Below are 26,020 nucleotides of genomic sequence, written 5' to 3' on the forward strand. Positions count from 1 at the left end.
TATATATATATATATATATATATAATTAAAATTATAATTATAGTATTAGCTAAAGTTTATATAGCCAACTTTTAGACTATTTTCTTTCAACAGCAATTCATTTTGCTCTACAGCAGACCTTTTTATTCTTTTACATACATTTATACCATGTATTTTACTATACCTCAAACATTTACCATACTTCAAACCGTTTTCTTACAATCTGAATTTTTGAAGTTGCTTGCAATAACAAAATGTTAATAATTCAGATGTATGTATACTTCACTTTCAGTTCAATATATTTATATATTACTATCGACCTAAACTTTTGATTTTCAGTATAGGCATTATCGAACACATGTCATTTAAGCCTGGGTTATTGTATGCATACAAACATATTTGCCATATCAGTTCCAATCTTTCAAGTTCTAATTCCATAGCCCCCCCCCCTCACATTTGCTACCACTTGTTCCAATATCCAGAATTTAAATTCATGCTTAGGATATTCTTGAATATGTTTAGCTAAAGCACTGTCCTGATTGGATCTATTAATACTATACATATGGTCATATATTCGGTCCCTTAATCTACGTACTGTTTTACCAATATAGCAACTGAAACAGTGTTGGCACTTAGCTAAATATACAACCATTTTAGAATTACAGTTATATTTACCCCTACTCATCAATACCTTTTTGTTAATGGTAATTGATTTTCCAACCAGAATATATTTAAAATATGGGCAACACCCCTTATGTTTATTAATCATAGTTTGTGTGCTTTCAAACAAATTCTTAAAATTTTTGTCTCTTCTTGTAGTAAATTTTGGAACTGGTCCTAATTTGTCCAATAATTCCTTATCTTGTGTGATAATATTCCAATTCTTACATACAATACTTTTTATGTATTGAAAATCCATATTAAATGTGACTACAAAATTGATAGTTTGATTAAATGTGCTCACACTTCGATTGATACTTGATAATATCTCCTGTGAAATTTCTAAAATACTACCATTTCCTGAAGTTGTAATAGTGTTTTCTTCTCTGTTGTTTCCTAGTATGGGTTTATATATTCCCCTAGATCTTTTACCTGCCACTTCAGTTATAATATTTTCTAGTAGATCAACAGGATATGCTCTCTTGACAAACATTTGTCTTAATAGATGACATTCAAGTACAAAATCATCCTCTTTTGTAATCATTTGTGCCGCCCACGCAAGCTGTCCCTTTACCACCGACTTTTTCTGGTGGAAGGGATGCGCACTCGAAAAGTGGAGAAATGTATTAGAATAAGATGGATTTCGATAAATTTTTGCTTCAAATCTTTTATCTATGTTATTTTTAACTAGTAGTACATCCAAATATGCTATTTCCTTCTCATTAAAATTGTATGTGAATTCAAGAAATTATGTAGTCTGATTAAAATATTCACATAGATGTTTAACCTGCTCTTTGTTCCCTTTAAATAGGATGAATATATCATCCAAAAACCACGTAAAATATGCTATCTGTACATTAATATCTTCTTTGTTGAATACATCAGAGCGTTCCCAATAATTCATCACTAAATTAGCGAAACTGGAACCGCACGGGGACCCCATGGCCACTCCTTTTCTTTGATGGTAAAAATTGTTTTTAAAGTAGATGTAATGATGGGATAGTACAATATTTAATAATTCCTCTATCAGTGCTATTTCCGTTGGTGGAGCACCCTTACTAATAAGGTTAACGGACACCCATTCAATCCCTAATTCCTGGGTCCCTTACATCGACTGTAAGAAAATTATTTTGATCATTAAACTCTAACTCATTCTTCTTCTCTAAGAAGGACCAAGAATCCTTGCATATTCCAGTTTCATTAACCATGTATTATTTAAGTAGTGAATCGACCACCTTTGCACATGTGTAAGTTGCTGAGTTTCTACTGTCTACAATAGGTCTAAGGGGCGGATCCATAAAATTTTTGAGGAATTTGGGCACTTCAAAAATTGTCGGTGCTATAGGTGCTGGCATAATCATATAATTATACATATCCAAATCTAGCCTGTCTTTAATAAAATAGATCATTAATGTAGACTTTAATCCTTTGGTTAGCCTGGTTATATTCATTCAATGAAAATTTTACATATGAATCAGAATCCAGTATTGATTCTATTCTATTCTTGTAATAATTTATTACTATATATATATATATATATATATGTATATACTATATATAATTTCCTTAGAGTCGATGTAAGGGATTTGTACACTTCAATACCCCAGGAATTAGGGATTGAATGGGTGTCCCTTAACCTTATTAGTAAGGGTGCTCCACCAACGGAAATAGCACTGAAAGAGGAACTATTAAATATTGTACTATCCCATAATTACACCTACTTTAAAAACAATTTTTACCATCAAAGAAAAGGAGTGGTCATGGGGTCCCCGTGCGGTTCCAGTTTCGCTAATTTAGTGATGAATTATTGGGAACGCTCTGATGTATTCAACAAAGAAGATATTAATGTACAGATAGCATATTTTATGCGGTTTTTGGATGATATATTAATCCTATTTAAAGGGAACAAAGAGCAGGTTAAACATCTATGTGAATATTTTAATCAGACTACATAATTTCTTGAATTCACATACAATTTTAATGAGAAGGAAATAGCATATCTGGATGTACTACTAGTTAAAAATAACATAGATAAAAGATTTGAAGCAAAAATTTATCGAAATCCATCTTATTCTTATACATTTCTCCACTTTTCGAGGGCACATCCCTTCCACCAGAAAAAGTCGGTGGTAAAGGGACAGCTTGTGAGGGCGGCACAAATGATTACAAAGGAGGATGATTTTGTACTTGAATGTCATCTATTAAGACAAATATTTGTCAAGAGAGCATATCCTGTTGATCTACTAGAAAATATAACTGAAGTAGCAGGTAAGAGATCTAGGGGGAATATATAAACCCATACTAGGAAATAACAGAGTAGAAAATGCTATTACAACTTCAGGAAATGGTAGTATTTTAGAAATTTCACAGGTGATAGCATCAAGTATCAATCAAAGTGTGAGCACATTTAATCAAGCTATCAATTTCGTAGTCACATTTAATATGGATTTTCAATACATAAAAAATATTGTATGTAAGAATTGGAATATTATCACACAAAATAAGGAATTATTGGACAAATTAGGACCAATTCCAAAATTTACTACAAGGAGAGACAAAAAAATTAAGAATTTGTTTGAAAGCACACAAACTGTGATTAATAAACATAAGGGGATGCAACAATGTAGTGGTTGCCCATATTGTGAATATATTCTGGTTGGAAAATCAATTACCATTAACAAAAAGGTATTGATGAGTAGGGGTAAATATAACTGTAATTCTAAAATGGTTATATATTTAGCTAAGTGCCAACACTGTTTCAGTTACTATATTGGTAAAACAGTACGTAGATTAAGGGACCAAATATATGACCATATGTATAGTATTAATAGATCCAATCAGGACAGTGCTTTAGCTAAACATATTCAAGAATATCTTAAGCATGAATTTAAATTTTGGATATTGGAACAAGTGGTAGCAAATGTGAGGGGGGGTGCCTATTGAATTAGAACTTGAAAGATTGGAACTGATATGGCAAATACGTTTGTATGCATACAATAACCCAGGCTTAAATGACATGTGTTCGATAATGCCTATACTAAATATCAAAAGTTTAGGTAGATAGTAATATATAAATATATTGAACCGAAAGTGAAGTATACATAAGTCTGAATTACTAACATTCTGTAATTGCAAGCAACTTCAAAAATTCAGATTGTAAGAAAATGGTTTGAAGTATGGTAAATGTTTGAAGTATAGTAAAATAAATGGTATAAATTTATGTAAAAGAATAAAAAGGTCTGCTGCAGAGCAAAATAAATTGCTGTTGAAAGAAAATAGTCAGTCTAAAAGTTGGCTATATAAACTTTAGATAATACTATAATTATACTTTTAATTAATATATATATATATATATATATATATATATATATATATATATATTATATATATATATTTATTTTTTTAATAAACCTACATATTTATATTTTTATACATTTTTTAAAAAAACTTTTAGGGTATATAGGAATGTTTGTTAATTAATTAAGCAGCAAGTATGCACCTTTAAATCAGTAAGGTCTGATATCAGCTGACTTGCTTGAATGGGTATTTAAATGTGATTAATTTACAAGTATTTTATCTGAAGACGTTCAAGAATTGTATCTGAACGAAAAGCGCTTCATAGAATAAAGGATTGTAGCTATCAGCACGGTTGTCACGTTTGTTTTTGGTTTGCCATGGATTGATCACCTTTCCATAAGATACCACACAACCGTACTCTGGAAGATAACATCCTTGAATAAGTAATTTTTCTCCCAACAGGCCATAACTGAATTTGCAAAGGTGGCCCCACAGGGGGACCCCATGGCTACCCATGTCTTCTGCAAGAAAACCTCCTTGTTGAATTTAAAACAGTTCAATTAATTTAGTGTGAACTGGGGAGAAATAGCCAACTAATGGGGCACTGGAATGCCTGCGTGGGGGGGGGGAGCTGTGGGAAGGGGGGGCTGTGTGAAGGAGGGGTTAGGTTTGCATACCCCCTGCAAAATATCCTGCGGGCTCCCCTGCATCCTACCACCCATTTCAGGCACTTCATCTCCATCGCTTCTCACTTCCTCAGCAACTCTGTCCCCACTGCCCAGGTTCTTGTGCCATGCAGTAGTACTGGTTACAGTGCTGTTTTATTTGCCATACTTTTCAGGTTTGTTTGCATCCTTCTGTCACACTTCCTGTGATACCCTATGCCAGTTGGCTGTATCATTTCTGATTCTAGCTTTGACCTCCTGATTCAATCCCTTCTCCTCAACCACTGCTTCAAAATACTTTGTGCTATTAACTTCTTCCAATATTTATTCTTCTGTCTCAGTTTTCACTTTCTTCTGGATTCCTTCAATTTGCTGCCATAACAAATCTCTCTTTCCTGTGCATAGTTCATCTCCTGTATCATTAGTTTTACATTCCATTCCCATATTATTTGCTGAAGTTCCTGTTCAGAATGTCTGCCTGTGATGCCATATCATTTTCACACAGAAGCTTTGTTGATCTGTCCCTGCTGATCTGTTTGCTAATGTAGTCCATCATCAGTATGAACATCAGTGTGCTCAGAGATGAACCCTGATGCAGTTTACTCCCAGCGGGAATCCCTCTGTTTGTCCAAATACTATTCAAATTTTTGTAATGGGGTTCTTTATACATAGCATGTACTAATTTTGCCAATCTGTCTGGAACATTTATACATTGTATAACTGCCTAAATCAGCTTTCTTAAAGTCTAGGAATGGCCATTTAGACTCTTTCCTAATCCGCAACTTCTTCTCCATTATTTGTTTCTATGCAAACATCAAGTCAATTGTGCTGCATCCTGATCTGAATCCAAATTGCTCATCATCCATCTTACTTTTTACTATTCATTTTTCATTCATACTCTCCAGCACTTTCATGAAATGTAATTCGTCTGCTATCTCTGTACTGCTCACAGTTGTGAATGTCCCCTTTGTTCTTGAATACTGCCACTAGAATTCTTACTCTCCAGTCATACGGGATGCACCTTTCTCTTCATACTACTATGAGCACCCTCTAGAGCCATTTCTCCTGTAACTCACCCAACATCTTAATCATATGTGCCATGATTTCTTCTGAGCCTGCTGCTTTCCCTGACTTCATTTTTATTAGTGCTGTTCTTACTTCTTCTATGGTGGGTTCCTCCTGTCTTTTCATTGTAGGCTGTGTCTGGGGCAGTACAGCTTTTATGGGTTTTCTTCATTCAGAAACCTCTGGAAGTACTCCTTCCATTTGAGGTTCATGTCTTGTGTACTGGTGAGAAGGTTGTTGTTGGCATCCTGTATGCATGATGTCTGATGACTATCTTATTTATCTTTCTGTTATTGGTTTGCAACCTAATAAGAGTTTCTTTGTGCCATCTGCTGAGTCACTTTCCAGAAGCTGATAAAATGCTTCTGATGCCTTTTTCTTTGCTATTATGACTGCAGTCTTACAGTCTTTGTTATCAAAGTAGTATGACCTCTTAGCCTGGTCCATGTTTCTGTCTCTCATTTTTTTCCTGCACTCTTTCCTTCTTTTGATAATGTACTGGACTTTGGCATTCCACCATCAGCTTTTCTTATGTAACTTATTTCTATACCTGGCTTGGCCATAGTGCACAGTTTTCACAAATAATCTTTGGATGCACTGCCATTCTTCGTTGACCAGTATATTTCCTCGCCTTCAAGAGTTACTAAAGCCCTGAGTATTTCCTCAAATCCTTGTGCTATCATTCCAGTCAGCTTTTACGACTTCAGTGTGTTTTCACTCCAGTGGACATCAGGTATTCAGTCTAGTGTTTGTTGACCTTAGAGCCTTCCATGACCATTGCTCACAGCTGATTGTGGCCATTGGTGGTTTATGCTGTTTTTTAATCATCTTTATTGAATCCTCATTTATGATCTACATAATGCTATGTTTATATAAATGAAAACAAAACATATTGATATAGTCTTAGATACAAACATTATACATCGCATTTACTTCTGTACAGTTACTGTCATCCTAGCATTACATAGCTCACTCAGTTCTTGTCTTTCCTTTAACGTCATTCCTCCTCCAAAACATTATTCTGCATGTATTGTTCCCACAATTCCCATTTTTTGTTCTATGTAATTTGCTCCTACCCTTTTCTAAAGATCCCACTTCCAGTTCCTTTATCTCTGTTACTATATTCACTGCTTCAAATACAATGGGTTTAGACTTTTGTTTCCATTTTCTGGTAATTGCTTTTTTGGCTACCAGAACTAAAGTTAGCAAGACCTTACTATGGCTAGGTAATCCAGATGCTGTATCCCAGCTCAAAAATAATTTCCTTCATTACACCAATTTTCTCATCCAGTATTTCTGAGAGAATACTCAGTAGGAAATTTTTAAAGCCTGCCACCTCTTTACACTCCCAAAAATATGTTCCCAGTTACCTCTTTCTTCCCTATCACACCTCTAATATTTGCAATCTACCTGAGAAAAATGTCTTTGGATTTGGCTTGGGACATAAACATACATGTGCAAATACTTCCAAGCAAAAATCCTAAATCTTCCAGACTTTGCTGCATATTTGGGAGCCATGCATGTATCCTTCCATTGTTTCTTTGTGAATTACTTATCCAATCTGTCTTCCCAAACTTTTCTAGCCTTCAGTGATTGATTCCTATAGTTATCATGCAATATTTTATATGCCCTATTAATTATCCATTTTTAACAGCAGTTTCTGTTCTAGATTCAACTAAAAACTCTACTTGTGCTGTTATTTCACTTGGATTCCCGTATCCCTTTCTCTTAATCCTTGATAGGGAAGGCAGTCTCTAGCTTGTAGTCCAAGTTTATCCTTGGCTTCTCCCCATTCTGTTACCTTTCCCTCTCTAATTATTTGCTCCCAATACATTGGTTCCTTTTCCAGTTTTCTCATGTAAATTTCTACCCCTTCTTGCATATTGCCTGTACCTCTAATTGCAGCCATCCCTATCAGCTGAATCTCCTTTCTCCATTCCTATGTTGGCTTACTTCTTAGAATACTTTCTTCTACTTTATGACTATAATATTCTGTATGGCTGCTGTTATTCTCCTTGTGGATTTTTCTCCAAAATCCCACACTCTCATTTCTTCACCCATGTTTCATCATCATCATCATCATTGTAGATCACTATGCATGCATGCCTTTAAGAAGCTTTCCAGGGGCTTGCACAAGTGTATAAATACTGAGCATACCTCTCAACTGGCCCTGATTTCCAGAGACATCCCTGATTTTGACTCAAATTTTAGGTCTGTCCCTCTTAATCCCTCCTAAAACTGGTGACTTTTAGAGGAAAGGTGGCAAATTATATTCAATGAATAATGGCAATTATTAAGAGTTATAGATTTCTTTTCTTTCACAAAATGTATATTAATTAACATTCTTTTATTCTGACAATGTCTCATGTTAATAGTATTGATATTTTAAAAATGTCCCTGTTTGTCCTTGAGTTTTTCTGGGTTTGTCCCTGATTCTGTTGAAATTTGTCCTTGACTGGTTGAGAACTATGCTGAGCACGTGTGAGCCTGACTGCCATTTTGTAGTAAGCCGTTAAGATATGAGCATGTATATCTGTGTAGTCTGTCAGTTAATCAGTTTGTTTGTATTTTGTTATGCTGCTGTCCATCCTATTGTGTTTCTGTGTAACAAAGCATGTAAATGAGCTATGCCTCCTCAATACTAGACAGGGATGAGCAACATGGTGCCAGAATGAGATGCAGATTCTCCAGGTTTTGGACTGAGAAGCACTCAGTTAAGATTAGAGGAATACAGACGAGTGACTCATCCCTACTGCAAGTGTAGCTTGCAAAACAAGTCAGAAACAAATTTCAGGTATTAAAACTTGCTCAAATGAGCTCTTATTCACAAAATATGAAATGAGGCATTCAGAACACTCTAAATGAATTTCTAAGTAACAGAAATATCTGAAACTGTGACATACTGATAGAAATATTAGAAATAACTATGGAAAATGTTTGAAATAATGTCCATATTGCATAAAATGAATAAAATAAGGGAAACAACCCCATTTTTTTCATTGCTTTTTCACATTAATCAAAGCTATTAAAGTTACCGGAAGTGTATGAAGTGTTTGCATGTTTGTGCAATATTACAGTACAGTTGTTTTGCAAACTACAGTCATTTCAAAGCATATTTCACAAAGTACAGTATTTCGAAGAGTTTATTCTACATTTGAATATTTTTACAGGCGCACATAGCAGCTTGCTCATATATAACTAGAAGTGGGCCAGGATTGCATTGTGTTTTACTATAATTTGTTAGCATGGCTGAAAGCTTTCATAAACCAGGTCTACTTGTGTTTGACAATAGTGTTGCAGAGAATTGAAGAGTATTTGAGAAAGAGTACAATATTTTCATAGAGGCTGCATTTTCTGATAAAGATGACCATACAAAGGCATTTGTTCTGCTTAATTTAGCAGGGTCAGAAGCTAGAGAAAGAGAGCATTCATTTGTGTATGCACCTGCTGTATTTACAGGAGAGGGGGAAACCATCATATAATTATACCTGCTGAGTCAAGGGAAGACCCTGAGTGCTTAAAATGTAAATTTAGAGAAATGTGCAACCCCCAAATGAATATTACAATGGAAAGGCACTCATTTTACACAAGGGATCAAAAGCCTGGTGAAACTTTTGCAGCATATTTAACAGACTTGAGAAACAAGGCTAAAACGTGCAGATTTGGTAATTTAAGGGATGAGGCGATAAAACACAGATGTGTGTGGTGTTAAAGATGATGTTGTGAGAAAGATTTTGCTTTGTGACAGTGATTTAACTTTGTATAAGGCCAATGTTGATGGTATCCAGTATTTGGTTAAAAGAAACAGGTCCAAGCACATTGCAGCAACTGTAACCCCTGCAGCAGTCACTGGTAAACCCTAGAGCTTTCTAACAAATTCCAGAGTACACATAGTCTCAGTGAAGCACAAGAGTGAGTTAGCAAACTCAAAGAATAGGCCGCCACCCAGCTTCATAGTCAGCTGTGATAATTGTGGTGGCAATCATAAGCCTAAAAGAGAAAAATGTTTAGCTTTTGGTCAGCAGTGCCATAAATGTAATAAGTGGAATCATTTCAAAAGGTTTTGTAAATCAAAAGGGACACATTATTTTATTAAAAGGGAACATTTCAAGAAATGAGTTGATCAATTAGAAAGCTATGACCCTAATTTTTATGTTGATGGTGTGTCAGTGCTTCATGAAACAGTTAATGCAGTAGATTTATCAGCAGAGAATTAAGTATTTTGTACTGTTCCGATAAATGGAAGACCCATAGAGCTCAAAGCTGATACAGGTTCAAACTACAATGTTATGTCTGCAGAAACATTTGCTAGAGTTTGTGCAGGTGAGAAACTTGATTTGGCAAAGTGTGCGAAGCTTGTTGCTTATGGTGGTGAAGCGATTCATACTGAAGGCTCAGTAATGCTTTCATGTTACTCTGGTGGGAAAAGCTATGACTTGTTATTTTATGTGGTCAAAGGCATGTACAGTCATTACTAGGGCTCACAGACAGTTTGAAAATGGGACTGCTTTCATTTAATAAGAAAGTCCATCAGGGTCCATATTATAACAGTGAATTCTTTAAAAAGCAAACGCTGTATAATTGACCCAAAAAAATGAAAATACAAAATTCCAAACAAACAGAACACCGATTTTTTTCCCAGGGAATAAGATCACTGGTCCACAAAAAAACAACCCCCCCCCAAAAAAAAACAAAAAAAAAACAAACACAAAATAAAGTGGTGGGATTCACCCCCCATATCCCCCTGCTTAAATATACCAACTCCGAGATCGTACCACAGTGGAGGAAATGGCAAAGTCCCAAAAACTTCCCAATGATTTTTTTTCCCTGGGAAAAAAAATACTGTTCTGTGTCTTTGGGATTTTGCCATTTCGACATTTAGCTGTCCACTAAACAGCGTTTACTATATTAAGCATTCACTTATTTAATAGGGACCCATTCCATCATATTAGCTTAAAAGACCACTGTTCTAATTCCACTCAGTGTATTTTTTCTACCTATACAGATCTTTTCGAAGATAAACTAGGAAAGTGTTTAGTTGTGTACTACATAAAGTTAGATCCAGAGGCCAGCCCAGTTGTCAGGCCAGTGTGGAAAGTTCCAGTAGCTAAGCAGAACAGATTCAAATCTGAGCTAGATAAAATGGTGCAGCAATTTGTGATTTGTCCAGTTGAAGAACCAACTGAATGGGTATCCTCCATTGTGGTAGCTCATAAGAAAAGCTCAGATGATATCAGAATATGAACAAAGCACTGAAAAGACCTCATCATCCAATGTGTACAGTAAAAAAAGTTGCAGCTCTGATGCCAAATGCCACTGTTTTTCCTGTTTTAGGTGTAAAGAGTTCATTTTTCCAAATTTTGCTTGACAAGAAATCCTCGTTGCTAACTACGTTCAGTACTCCATTTGACAGGTACAGATTTTTGAGAATGCCATTTGGGATAAATTCTGCCAGTAAAGTCTTTCAACGTGCAGTGGAGCTTATTTTTTTCTGGATATCCTTGTGCTATTATAGTAGATGATATTCTAGTAGGAGGTAATGGTGAAGCTGAGCATGACAGAAACCTCAAGAAAGTTCTGGAAATTCTTCATATCGACCCATCTCATTACTTAATGTTGATTATAAAATGTTTATGAGTATTTTTGCTGATAGATTGAAGACAATCATCCCCGGCATTATAGATATAGATCAGACGGGCTTCATTGTACATAGAAATACTTTTGATAATATAAGAAGAACTTTAACATTAATTGATTTTGCAAATAGGAAAAAGAAATATTTAACACTTATTAGTCTTGATATAGGTTCAGCATTTGATTCAGTAAGTTGGGACTATCTGTTTACCTTACTGAAATGCACAAACTTCTCTGATGCATTTGTAAATTTAATTGAGCATTTATACAAAGGAACGCTGGCTTATATTAAGGTAGGAACATATGTTTCACAAAAATACCCATTCTTAAAGGTACAAAGCAAGGATGTCCACTTTCTCCACTATTATTCACTTTAGTAATGGAGCCTTGGGCTAATTTGATTAGAAACAGTACTGACATAGAGGGTTTGGAAATAGATGAAAATACAACATCAAAAATTCAACTTTTTGCAGATGATGTTCTAATTACATCAGCAGGATCTAATTCTTCTATGCAGTCTTTATTTGATAAAATGATGAATTTTAAAAGTATTTCTGGTTTAATATTCAATGAAGAAAAAACTAAAATACTACCTATATATACACGAAAAAATATTCTCATTAGTGATTTTACTAAATATGTACCCAATTCAGGTCAGATAACTTATTTAGGTATAATACTATCTAAAGATATTAAATCTATTATATATAATAACTATAATACCTGTTTTCTTAATATACAAAATCTTTTTAATACCTGGAATAATATGTTTTTACTATGGAGGAGAGACTTACAATTATTAAAATGATAATATTCCCCAAGATTTTATACTTAATACAATCAATAATACTTTCACCTACAAAAATAATTATCAAGAAACTGAATACACTAATGTTAAATTTCTTATGGGCACCTAATAGACCTAGGATTGCATTAAAGAAACATACTAATAGCTGGTCTCAAGGGGGTATTTCTTTTCCAGACTTTAATTTATATATTATCTCTTCTATTATAAAAGTTATTACTTTATTAATAGATCAGTCATATATCGCAAAATGGAAAGATTATTGGGAGCTAATTAGTATGCACTTCATGAAAATCTCCTTAACACATAAAAATATGATTATAAATAACTCCATGTTGTGGTTGCTAAAGGAATTTTGTACTTCACCTATTACACCTAAACATATGGTTTGTTACCCATTAAATATTATTATTAGTTATCGTAACTTTATATTCATGCACCCTAAGTATAGGGAATGGAATTTTATTGTATTCCTATAATGTATACTCAGGGTATGCTTATGTCATCTACTTCTGAAGGAGCTCATTTAGCTATAGATAATGATCTAAAGTACTGGTATCAGCTGATATCTGATAATAAAGTTAAAAATCTAGATTTCTTAAAACAAGAATTTGATCTAAGAGAAACTTGCTGGTTAGAGGTTCAGATCTTTAGACAACATCTCATTGATAGAATAGATCTAATGTCTATAACAGTTAAAGAATCTATTCCAAAACTGATTGATTACTTGATATTAAATTTACAGCATAAAGTTTCTGATAAAGGTAAACTTTCATATATACATAAAATTATCAGACAAGAAACTTTTTACAGTGTAGATTCATACTGGAATTATTTCACCTCTATTAATGGGGACCCACCAACTCAACAAGATAAACAATATATATTGGAATCTGCTTATAGAACTACATCTTCCATTGTCTGGAGACTTTATACATGGAAATTTTACATAGATCTTTTATACACCTTTGATGATGAATAAAATAAATAATAAAGATAATCTATGTAAGAGATGTAATGTAGAAATTAATGCTGACTGGGCTCATATGTTTTATGACTGTATGAAGTTGAAAGAATACTGGAAGTCAATTAATGAATTTTGCAGGCTCTTTTACAGATAATTTCATTATTTCTAAGTCTCTTATATTATTCAACACACCTGTACCTCAATGTGTTAAAAGATTAAGCTTCCCTTGTTATGGTCTATCCTAGCAGTGGCCAGGAAAATAATAACTAGAAATTGGATTTCAGATACACCTCCTTTGTTCAATGAATTTAAAAATGTTATGAATAAAATGTGCCATATGGAAATAAGCACAATTAGAATGAGAACAACTAGAAAAACATCATATTATATTGTATGGGATAATTTACAAAATTTGTTAAAAAAATTCTAATTTCAATAGCACGGTATTTTAGTTTAATTAATTGATCTAATTGTAGTGGATGTCTTTGTAAATACTTTAGTTGTTTTGTTGAATATTATAATAATACCTATTTTTAATTACTTGTATAAAATTGTTATGATATTTCTCTTATATGTTAAAACAATAAACCTGTTTTGAAAAAAAAAGAAAAGAAAGTTCTGGAAAGAGCACGTCAAGTGAATCTTAAGCCGAATCCTCAGAAGCGCACGTTGAGATTATGAGAAGTTACTTATGTTGGTCATTTGTTTACCAGTTCAGGCTTATGACCAGACCCTTTCAAGCAAACAACTATTCTTGAGATGCCAGCTTCAAACAATGTTCAAGCATTACAATGTTTTCTTGGAATGCTTAATTATCTAGACAAGTTCATTCCAGATTTGAGCCAACTAGCAGCACCACTCAGAGAGTTAATGCATAAAGATGTATTCTGGTAATGGCTGGAACAATACCAGAGAGCATTTCATATCCTGAAATAGAGAATTGCCAGTCCACCAACTCTCAGATACTATGAAGTTCACAAACCAGTTACTCTTTCCTGTGATGCTTCAAAATTTGGTCTCGGTGCAGTCACTGTTCAAGAGGGTCAACCTGTTGCCTATGTGTCCAGAACTCTAACCTAAACAGAAATAAAGTATGCACAGATAGAGAAAGAACTTTTTAAAATTGTGTTTGCATGTTCGAAGTTCCATGATTATATTTATGGTCGAACTACTCTCCAGATTGAAACTGATCATCATCCTCTAGTTGCTGTTTTGTGAAAGCCTATGCATACAGCTCCAGCCAGATTGCAACATATGATTCGGAGATTGCAAAAGTATATTTTCAATCTTGTCTACACAAAAGGCAAACTTCTTTATCTTGCTAATACATTATCTAGATTACCAAGAAATACCACAGAACAGCATGAAAATGAGAAACTTGATTTTGAAGTCATGGAAGTGAGAAATTTTTCTTCCATGCGTCTTGATGAGCTTAGAAGTCATACTGCCTTAGATCCAGTTCTACAGATGCTCAACCACTTTATCAATCGAGAATGGCCATCAAAGCAATCTAGTTTCCCTTAAGAAGTACAACCTTATTTTCCTTACATAGATTAGATTTTGTCTGACAATGGTATCATCATGAAAGGTCCAAAGGTAATTGTTCCCAAGTCCTTGCAACATGAATATATTACTATCTTGCATCATGGCCACCCAGGAACTGACTCTACCAAAAGAAGGGTGAGAGAACTAGTATTTTGGACTTCTATGTCACAATATATTGAGAGAGTACTTTCATCTTATTCTGCATGTAATAGTACAAAGCTGCATCAACAGAAGGAACCACTTCAGCTAAACCAGATTCCTGGACTATCATGGTCGAGTCTGCACAAAGTTATTTCTGACATTTCGTTGCTAACTACGTTCAGTACTCCAGTTGGCAGGTACAGATTTTTGAGAATGCCATTTGGGATAAATTCTGCCAGTAAAGTCTTTCAATGTGCAGTGGAGCTAATTTTTTTCTGGATATCCTTGTGCTATTATAGTAGATGATATTCTAGTAGGAGGTAATGGTGAAGGTGAGCATGACAGAAACCTCAAGAAAGTTCTGGAAAGAGCACGTCAAGTGAATCTTAAGCCAAATCCTCAGAAGCGCACGTTGAGGTTATGAGAAGTTACTTATGTTGGTCATTTGTTTACCAGTTCAGGCTTATGACCAGACCCTTTCAAGCAAACAACTATTCTTGAGATGCCAGCTTCAAGCAATGTTCAAGCATTACAATGTTTTCTTGGCATGCTTAATTATCTAGACAAGTTCATTCCAGATTTGAGCCAACTAGCAGCACCACTCAGAGAGTTAATGCATAAAGATGTATTCTGGTCATGGTTGGAACAATACCAGAGAGCATTTCATATCCTGAAATAGAGAATTGCCAGTCCACCAACTCTCATATACTATGATGTTCACAAACCAGTTACTCTTTCCTGTGATGCTTCAAAATTTGGTCTTGGTGCAGTCACTGTTCAAGAGGGTCAACCTGTTGCCTATGCGTCCAGAACTCTAACCTAAACAGAAATAAAGTATGCACAGATAGAGAAAGAACTTTTGAAAATTGTGTTTGCATGTTCGAAGTTCCATGATTATATTTATGGTCTAACTACTTTCCAGATTGAAACTGATCATCATCCTCTAGTTGCTGTTTTGAGAAAGCCTATGCATACAGCTCCAGCCAGATTGCAACATATGATGCGGAGATTTCAAAAGTATATTTTCAATCTTGTCTACACGAAAGGCAAACTTCTTTATCTTGCTAATACATTATCCAGATTACCAAGAAATACCACAGAACAGCATGAAAATGAGAAACTTGATTTTGAAGTCATGGAAGTGAGAAATTTTTCTTCCAAACGTCTTGATGAGCTTAGAAGTCATACTGCCTTAGATCCAGTTCTACAAATGCTCAACCACTTTATCAATCGAGAATGGCCATCAAAGCAATCTAGTTTCCCTTAAGAAGTACAACCTTATTTTCCTTACATAGATTAGATTTTGTCTGACAATGGTATCATGATGAAAGGTCCAAAGGTAATTGTTCCCAAGTCCTTGCAACATGAATATATTACTATCTTGCATCATGGCCACCCAGGAACTGACTCTACCAAAAGAAGGGTGAGAAAACTAGTATTTTGGTCTTCTATGTCACAAGATATTGAGAGAGTACTTTCATCTTATTCTGTATGTAATAGTACAAAGCTACATCAACAGAAGGAACCACTTCAGCTAAACCAGATTCCTGGACTACCATGGTCAAGTCCGCACAAAGTTATTTCTGACAACGGTACACAGTTTACTAGCCAGGAATTCAAGAAAGTGATCAAAGAGTGGGACTTTATCCATGTTATGAGTAGTCCTGAATATCTGCAGTCAAATGGTTTGGCAGAATGTGCAGTTCAAAGTGCAAAACAATTACGAGAGAAGTCAAAATGAGACAATAGAGTTATTTTCTTGAATCTCTTGAATCTCAGAAATATTCCCCATGATAAACATCTTGCTTCACCTGCCCTGAAACGTCTGTTGAGACAAACCAGAACTACATTACCAGTTAGCAGTATTTTATTGGTAAAGGCAAAACGAGCAAACAAATAAACAAACCAGTAGAAAAGGATGTCCAATAGCATAGTATTTTATTGGTTCCAAGTGCTAAGAACAACAGATCAGTGAAAGTCCATCTGTTAAAGAAGTGCCTAACACTGAAGTCTTATGACTAGTCCAGCAAACCACTCAATCCATTAAGTGAAGTTGCGATGGTGAGAATGCAAACATGCAAAGTTATGATTGGATTGGAGTTATGAAGAGTATTTGCCCAGAGCCAAGATCGTACATTGTGAAATCACAAGGAGTAGAGTTTAGGTGGAATTGGAAACATTTGATGCCAGTGTCTGAGCCTGTACCACAGCACCTAGCCTGTGAGAAAAACTCTTTATCTCAGAGTGAGTTGTCCAGCATTCGAGTTCCAGAGGACGTTCCAGTAAATATCCCTGTTCCTAACATGAATTCGAAAATTCCTGATACTAGTTGTTCACTGAAGACTGTACCTGTTGCTAAACCCAGTTCTGAATACTATATCACTAGATCAGGTTGCATTTCCAGACTATGTTACAGATACATGGCAACTTGGACATGAAAAGTGCATTTGTTTCTAATGTTTATATTATTACATGTCTTATTCTAATGTCATTTCATTAAGGGCAATCTATTTAAGAGGGAGTTTGTAGATTAATATCTATTTATACCTTTAAGAAGCTTTCCAGGGGCTTGCACAGGTGTATAAATACTGTGCATGTCCAAGCCTGACTGCATTTTGTGCTAAGCTGTTGAGATGTAAGCATGTATGTTTGTGTAGTCTGTCAGTTAATCAGTTTATATTTTGTAATGCAGTACCCATCCTGAAGTGTTTCTATGTAATAAAGTATAAAGCATGTAGACAAGCTACCCTGCCTGTTCATCATCTATACTAGAGAGGGAAGAGTGACAATCATCATCATCATCATCATCCCTTTCCATGTTAAATTATAGCCTTCTTCCAATGCTATGTATATGAGCCTTAACTGTAAATTTAAATATCCTTTCAAATCAGTTAATTGCAATCCACCTTGTCTTATTGGAAGGATCAACATATTCCACTTGACTCTTGCCCTCTTCCCCTCCCAGATAAAATTCTTCAGCTCTTTATTAATTGCTATCCACAACATCTCCTCTCATTGATAAAAATATTTCTTATCTGTGCATAAAACTTAAGGGACTAAATCATTTTCACTGCTTGTATTTTGCTAGTCTTATCCATAAACAAGAGCTTCCAGTTCCTTGGCTTTTGTATTATCTTTTGTTTAGTCTCTTCCTTCATATGCTTAGCTGCCATAACAGAATCCTTTTTAACGCATACTCCTATTATTATGTTTCCATAAATATTGGTATTGCTGGACCATTTCATATGTGAGTGCATAGTTTACTGCTATAGACTTTAATCTCATTAATTTTATAACTCCCCAAAAAACTGAAATTGTCACAGAATGTTCTACAACACTGAAATGTCCTTTTCTGATTTTATCAGGTACAAAATAATATCATCTGCAAATAAAACCAAATCATCTTGAGTACTATAACAATTATATCCTTGAATTTCTGAATCCCTTATTTTCTTTACCAATGGTTGTAAATGTAACACAAATAACAAAGGGGAAATAATACACCCCAGTGGTTTATACTGTTGGCCAGCTGATTCACTGGGGATGACCCTGCAGTCTCTAACTATACCTATGAAAGTACCCATAGCCCTTTTCTTACTAGCAGTAAGCCAACCTGAGTTATGTGTTGATGACCCTTGTATGTGATCTTGGAACTATCTCTTGGTTAACCATGTTTTGTATTGACAGCTGCCAGATAAAAGTCTAGAATTGCCTTTTTGTTTATACTGCCCTCCACTGTATTACTGGTTAGCCACTCAGAGAGGCTTTGCCATGTCTGTGAACTAGAAATTCTCACCATGATGCCAATCATCATTCCTGAGTTAGGTGAGTAGTGCAGGTGGTGAAAATCTCTTTGAATCCCAAGGACAGTCATTTTAAGGTCATTTGTCACTTTTATTATTTCCGTGTTTTCTTTTTCTTACCCTCTTCAGTCCTTGAATATTGTTTTTATTCTTGAGATAGAAATGACACAATTTATATATTGTCTCATGTAAAAGATGAATTTATGGTATGCGACATTCTAAATGTGATTATGCCAACTGTTTATTTATACTTGCTATGTCAATATACAACTATTATTAATTTACTCAAAAAGATCTCTGTCTTAAAAAAGAGAGAGGTCTCTGTCTTGTGTAGTAGGACTAGATTATATAATAGGGATGTATGACGATGAGGGTATTTTAGATCTAGACGATTTTTACTTCTTCTGGTATCTAAACAACAGCATCTGTTTTCTGTCATCAGTTGTAGATACAAAACTCACAACTTAAATGCAGTTTAAAATGGTTTCTTTAACTAAAGGTTAGCTTCCTTGTTCAACTGCATTTTTTTTGCCTTGCAGTTGCTGTTCTGAACATGTTTTACAGTTTTGTGTTTTTAAGTTTTAACACACATTTGTGACAGTTGAAAGTTTTTAGTCGAAGTTATAGTTTAGTAGTATAGTACAGATGTAGATTTTTATAATTGTTTAGTCACTTTTTGAATTTAGTCTAAATCAGCAGGAGGCATTCAAATTAGATCTTAATGACTGTGGGGCTCATGATGTGCTTTTTATCATATTTATATTTGGTATTTATATTTTTATTTAAATTAAAACTTCTTGTTATAAGCTGCAAGTAGGGTCACTATATACTGTTTAAATTACTTTAGTTTTTGTCTCACTGCATGACTACATTCCAAACCTTAGTAATGTTACAATATATCATATTACACTTCTTCATAAAAAACAGAAATATTGCTTGCATTTTTGATGCATTAAAAAAGTACAGTAAGTAGTTATTTATAAAAAAATAGAATATTGGAGAACTTTGATATATGAAAATATATATGGGTCCCCTTCAAAGGGCTAAAATATCAGAACATTGAATCACTGATCTGTGAAGACCAGATGATCAATGTTTTGAAATATCAAACCTTGTGAATGAAGATCACTGTATACTGCGGAAAAGGAAGTTTAACATTCTATTCACTGTAGTGTGATCTCAGAGTTGGTATATTTAAGTAGCAAGGGGCTTGCCTCCATGTAAAAATGTGAAATAAGAAATGTGACATAGGGAAAATACTGCCAGCTCAGCTTTCTGGAATTTTGTAAAAATTCTGTGTCATTTGTGAATATTAATATGCCGTATATAGAAGTGTGACAGAAGGAAATATTGTCAGCTCAGCTATCTGGAATTTTGTAAATAATTCTATGTAATTTGTGAATATTGATATGGTTTATACATAACTTTATGTTAAGTACAAAATGTCAAGAAAATAAGTTGAAATTAAGTGCTTTACTATTTGCTATAAAAGTTAGTTTCAATGCAGCAAGCAGACACAATATCTAGAGCTAGAAGTTGTTCTATTGTCTTGAAAGAAAAGTAATTCCTAGGTTTAAAAATGTAAAAAGTTTTATTGCTTTATGACTTCCTAGCAGCTGCACAGTTCTGAGAGATACGTATTTCTCACACAAAGGTGCTAAATTCTGTTAGTTCCTGTTTAGACTGGAAACTGAAATCAGGTGACAAAGAGTGATGTCATCCAAGCTAACCCAGCAGTAATATTAGATATTTAAGAACTCTCTCAGAGAGCTACTGGGCATTTTGTATTTTATCTTTGACCTGGAAGCATCCACTCATCATCATCATCACATCTGCACTTGCTTGTAAGTAAGATTCATGGCATAGTATCTTTTAGATATAGATAGAAATATAGTAAAGATTAGTTTAGATGTTTTCTGTATTTATTTGAGACTGTCCTGCAATGTTGTTTTAAAATATTTCCTGTGATTCTGAACTCTGAGGTAACTGTGTTGATTGAGTGTTGTCTTGTTCTTTTGTTATGTATTATTAAATATATTTAAACCTATCTTTGTGGCTGATATTTGTGAGACATATTTAAGCTCTTAGGTAACTTGCATATGTACTTGGTGACATTGTACAGGCCACTCCTAAATAGCCTTGCAAGTCTTGGTCACAACTACCATTTGGATTAAAAGTAACATTACTCAGTAGGATTGGGCACTCTTTGGTAAGGCCCTTAAAGTAGCTGATAAGGGGTTCTGGTGGCAATGATAACTACCTTATAGTGTGGGCATAAGGGGGCATAGCTGCTAAACCTGTGCCAGCCTTTCGCAGGTGTGTGTTTGTGTATAAATCAAATCTCAAAGTCTGTGTGTGTGTGTGTGTGTGTGTGTGTGTGTGTGTGTGTGTGTGTGTGTGTGTGTGTGTGTGTCAGCTAATTGGGCAAAGACATGAAGCACTGGTTGGACAGAGAGAGTGCTGGGAGGACTTGGTTTGGAATCCTGGCTAAGGACTCAACTCTATAGCTGTGCCAGTGGGGAGTCTTATTGGGGATCTGGAGATAGAGGGAGAAACAAGCCCCAGACTGATTGTGATCTCTGTGTGCTCTTAAGGGAAACTGCACTTTACTGTGTGTGTGTACTTGTCATCCTCCCACTGTGTACATCCCTCACTGTTGCCAGTGGCAAGGATTGAGGCTCCTCGATTATGAGGCCAATGCAGGGGCATCACAAGACTTTTCACGGTTTAGATTTTTTTTTTGTTAGGTTCGATATTTCAGAAATTCGATCCTTTGAAGTAGGCCCACATTTATATATATATATATATATATATATATATATATATATATATATATATATATATATATATATATACGTTCCCTATTATATGATCGAAGATGCATTCTTTTGAATGCGTCTTAATCAAACTTGAAAGCACAAAATGGCAAAATACCAAAATGGCATATAAGCGAAAGAAATCACTTGGCCGCCTTCATTATTTTGCCATTTTCGTAACTGTAGTGTGATCTCAGAGTTGGTATATTTAAGTAGGGGGTGCAGGGGGGGCGCAGCCCCCCATATTGGGGGGTGTGGGGGTGAAGCCCCTGACTTTATATACTGTTTTAAAGTTTTTTTTTTTCTTTTTTGGAACAGCAATTTTTTCCCCTGAGCTGTTGTAAGTGTTCGGGGTTGTAAGCTTTCGCTTACATGGGGTCGATAAATCAGATTTCACTTTTCTAAGCGTTCGCTGATTTAATATAGACCATATATATATATATATATATATATATATATATATATATGTGTATGTATATATGTGTGTGTGTGTGTGTGTGTGTGTGTGTGTGTGTGTATATATATATATATATATATATATATATATATATATATATATATATATATATGTATGTGTGTGTCAGTGTACTTTGTGTTCTTATAATAAGTAGTTCTTGAAGATTGTTTTTGGTATAAGTCATATAGCTTCTTCATACATATTCGGAGAGTTTTTCATGATTTTATATATATATATATATATATATATATATATATATATATATATATATATATATATATATACACATACATAGATATCTACACACACACACACACACTTGCATGTGTCTCTGTGCAACAACAAGCCTTTGGAGCTGGACATAATAGCGTTGTCATGTTTCTTCACACACAATGTGTGAATTTGTGTTATGTTTGTATTTTAATTTGTTGATGTGTGGACCCCTAAAATTTTTCTCACAGCAGGAAAGCCCCACTGTGACATCATGAAAATCTGTTGCCTCATTGCCTAAATTAATCCATGGACTGCCGTACTTCCACACTAAGCACATTAGTGATAGCTTTTACTTCCTAAAAGGGTAAGTTGTCAGCTTGGTTTTGCAGGTGAAATACCTTACATTGAAAACTAACATGTGAAGCCACAATGTAAGTAAGAACCATCTCTTCTATAGAAGTTTTGTGGACCCAGAATACTTTGCAACTCTGCCCAGTGCTTACTATGCTGTCATTTTGTCGTTTTGTGGGTTTGATTGTAGAAACAAAATGAGTAAAGAGTAAAACTAGATAAACAATACTCTGTAGTCTCCTTTTTTTCTGAAACAGCTTGCAACTTTAATGTGAGGAGTATAACTAGAAATTAATTGTAAAACTAAAGATTTGTCAGAAAATGAACAATACAATTTAAAACACAGTCTGCTAGTATATCAGTTGTCTAGATGGGGAAGTTTGGAGAGAAGTCCTTTTAGATAGGAGTTTTCTTTTTCTGCATATATGTATTTATTTATTTTTCTGTTAGAGTGGTCCAAAGACCCTTTTCAACCACAACTTTGACACAGATAAGGTTCTGCAGTTAAACACAGAGCATGAGTAAAAACATGAATTAAATATACAATATAAGTATAAATAAACAAAACCAGATTTGTAAAACTTAAGGAGGAGCTATCTTCATTAAAGGAAGAAGTTTAAATAAAACAAATAAAAAAATTACCACCTGCAAAAGTTAAAAAAGGAGGTGCAAGACTATTTTAAAATTATGACATAGTAGCTGCTGGAGTGCTACTTAATCAATGAACAATAAAACATGAATGATGAAGAAAGGATCTTATGTGAGCAGACATTATGCAGCTCAGCGTTAAATGAAAGAGTTTTTATACACATCAGTGAGTGATTTAATTAGAAACGTACTGTTTTTTTAGTGTCTTCAAAATATTCCCGAGCCTCTTCGTAGCTGCACCTTTCCTCATAGCATTCTCTTTCAAGACTACCTTGTTTAAGTTCTTCAAATGCACTATTAGCTCTCTTGTGCCTTGGCAGGACTTCATTTGCAGATTTTCTGGGAAGAAATACTGTTTTCAAGAAAACAAAAAATACAGTTTATCATTGTTTTAAAGCATTGCATCTTTACAAAAATGCTTAAACATTTATCCATATGCATGAATTTCTGTCACTGTTAATCATCTTTGTGAAATGTTATTTTTCAAGAAAATGGCATTTCCACGTTTGATAAAAGCAAAAACAGTTTAAAAAATGTACATATCCGTGTTTCAGAAAAAGGCTAACTCCTTTTTATATTTGGTTCTTCCTGTAGATAGATCACACAGTGTAACCCTTATAGTAAACTTTCAGAACTGCTACACAATATCACAGTATATTTTATTCCTAAAGTGTTTACATGAGCGCAGAGCAGAGACGTGTCATGGCACTTTGCTTTCTGCAGCTTGCGCTATCTTGGAATATATAACTTTAAATAATATTACATAATGAAATAATCATTTATACATAATCACACAGAATCATGCAGTGTAATGTCCAAAGCAGGAACAACCATGTGCAGGGAGGAAACTATGTCCATACCTCCCCCTAGGACACTAGGGGCAGCAGGTAGCATGGCAGGCAACTGCAGCAAGAGATGGCTGGTGGGTATTTCAGTGGCAGAGAAAATGTAGTATCCAATGGGTAATGCCTTTATTAATCTGTCGAGGGAAGTAATATGTGTTTTTCTTGGTGTAGGGTACATATTTATGGGGGCTACAAAGACTACACAGAGAAAATCCTGTACATTGCTGCAGTTATATTTATGCTCCAGTATGTGCTTTAGGTGACACTCCCTAGACACAGTGTCACTCCTATGATGAATAACAGGATTCCCCTGAGCAGTAAGTCTGTGTGGACATCTAGTGATTTTTTTCTCTTGCTGTAGCATGGTACGAAGGTCAGGAAGATTTACAAAGGCCAACTTAGCAAGACTTTTAGCCACTGATGCCAGGCCACTACCTGATTGTTCAACAATGGAAGATCCACATTGGACAGGTCACACATGTTCCAGACTCCCCCTCATGTAGTTATTCCTGCTATGGGTATGGCATGCTTTTTCCTCTATATTCACAGTGAATTTACCACAGCCATGTGTCTCTGCAGTTGAACTGAAATTGGCCCTCATTGCAAATGTCCCACAACTTATAAGCCTGAATTCCTCTTTTCTTTTACATAAAGTTTCAGCATACATTGAATCCTTTGTTGAAATCAAACTATAATCCAGTTTGATGGTACCAGTCAATATTGTGTCTGCACCATCAGTGCTATAGCAAACTGGGTATTTCATGAATGCAGCACTCAACACTCATATCTACTAGGGCGTATTTGATTAAAAGTATGTAATAAAAGAATTAAAGGAACAAACTACATTATACAAATAAAATTTACCCTTCTTTTTTGTGCACAGGTTGAATGAATATAAGGGATAGCAAGACAGACAAATTAGAAAAAACTAGTTGTATGACTGACAGAACATATCCGCTACTATGTCTACAAGAATGTCATGATGAGAAAAAGGCCCATATCTCTCAGCTGTCCAGATTTTCCCATAATGCCCATTTTATTTTACTCATATATTTGGTCCATCCCTCATAAAATGTGTGGTTCCCTAGCAAATTGTTGAGGATTGAAATCTCTAAATAATGACAGACATTTAAGTTCCAGACTTTATAGGTTCATAAGTTCACAGGTTCATAGGGGGTTACTAGGCTATCAGGCCAAAACACATTTTAAGCCCTACCAAGCTTACCTCAAATTTACAAATTTTATTGCTGATGTGTCAATTCCCCAAGGAATTTTACTGTTATGATATAGGCTTGTACAAATAAAGCATTCATAGGCTGGCCTTGTCCATTAGGAACATAGGTACCAAACTACAATTACATTTTTAATTTCCCGTCCATTGATCCAAGTTATGTTTGACTAGGGTTAGGGTTAAGCTTTGCTTGACATGAATGGTAAACCTGTTCCAGAGAAGCTGTAATCTTCGAAACACATACCTGCCCTTGTAGCCTGTTCTGTTTATACTGCAGATGAGTTTTATATCCCTAGAATGAGTATTTCTGATGCTGTCTGTTTATGCAACAAATCCATCTGTGTGGGATCAGGGGATGCCTTTTAGGCTAGATATAGATCATAGTGCAACATTCTGTGGGAGATTGACTACAGGGATAGAGCTTTCAGACAATCTACATAAGACTTGTTTACTCACTGTATTCTTTTTGTAAAGAATCTCTGCAACCTGTCAAGCTGTTTCAAGTGCCTGTTCAGGTACAAGTCGATAACTGATCTGATGAGAGCTGAGTACATATCCTTCAGAAAATGCACGCTAATCCAATACCTGTTATTCTACATTCTACATTTATAAGCACAATATTTAAATGCTGTCTCTCATTTTGGGCCTTTATCCTCCAATTATTCTTGGCTTTGAGAGATATGGTAAGTTTCCTATTTAAAAATGTGTATAACGTTGGCCTAGTTGAAAACATTGAACATGTGAGTGAAATCCCTGTTTAAAAAGGTGTATATCCTTGATATAGTTTTAAACAATGAATGTGTGATGACTGAGAGAACCAGTATCTAACAGTGATCACGATAAAGCATAATATGTGTTCACAAGAATAAATAAGCAAGGATTAGCAGAGAGATAATTC

General features: G+C 34.8%; 1 protein-coding gene across 1 annotated transcript in view; it reads right to left on the reverse strand.

Moving 5' to 3' along the window:
• The window catches only part of F9 (coagulation factor IX), a 547,347-nt gene that overhangs the window by 407,477 nt on the left and 113,850 nt on the right, over window positions 1-26,020 (reverse strand). Inside the window, exon 2 of the mRNA XM_044057303.1 lies at window positions 23,238-23,398. Coding sequence (XP_043913238.1) covers window positions 23,238-23,398 — 161 coding nt within the window. The remainder of the gene's footprint in view (window positions 1-23,237; window positions 23,399-26,020) is intronic.

Source organism: Protopterus annectens, chromosome 15.part0 (assembly GCF_019279795.1).
Source record: "Protopterus annectens isolate FY-2018-M chromosome 15.part0, PAN1.0, whole genome shotgun sequence".
Taxonomy (NCBI): Eukaryota; Metazoa; Chordata; order Ceratodontiformes; family Protopteridae; genus Protopterus; species Protopterus annectens.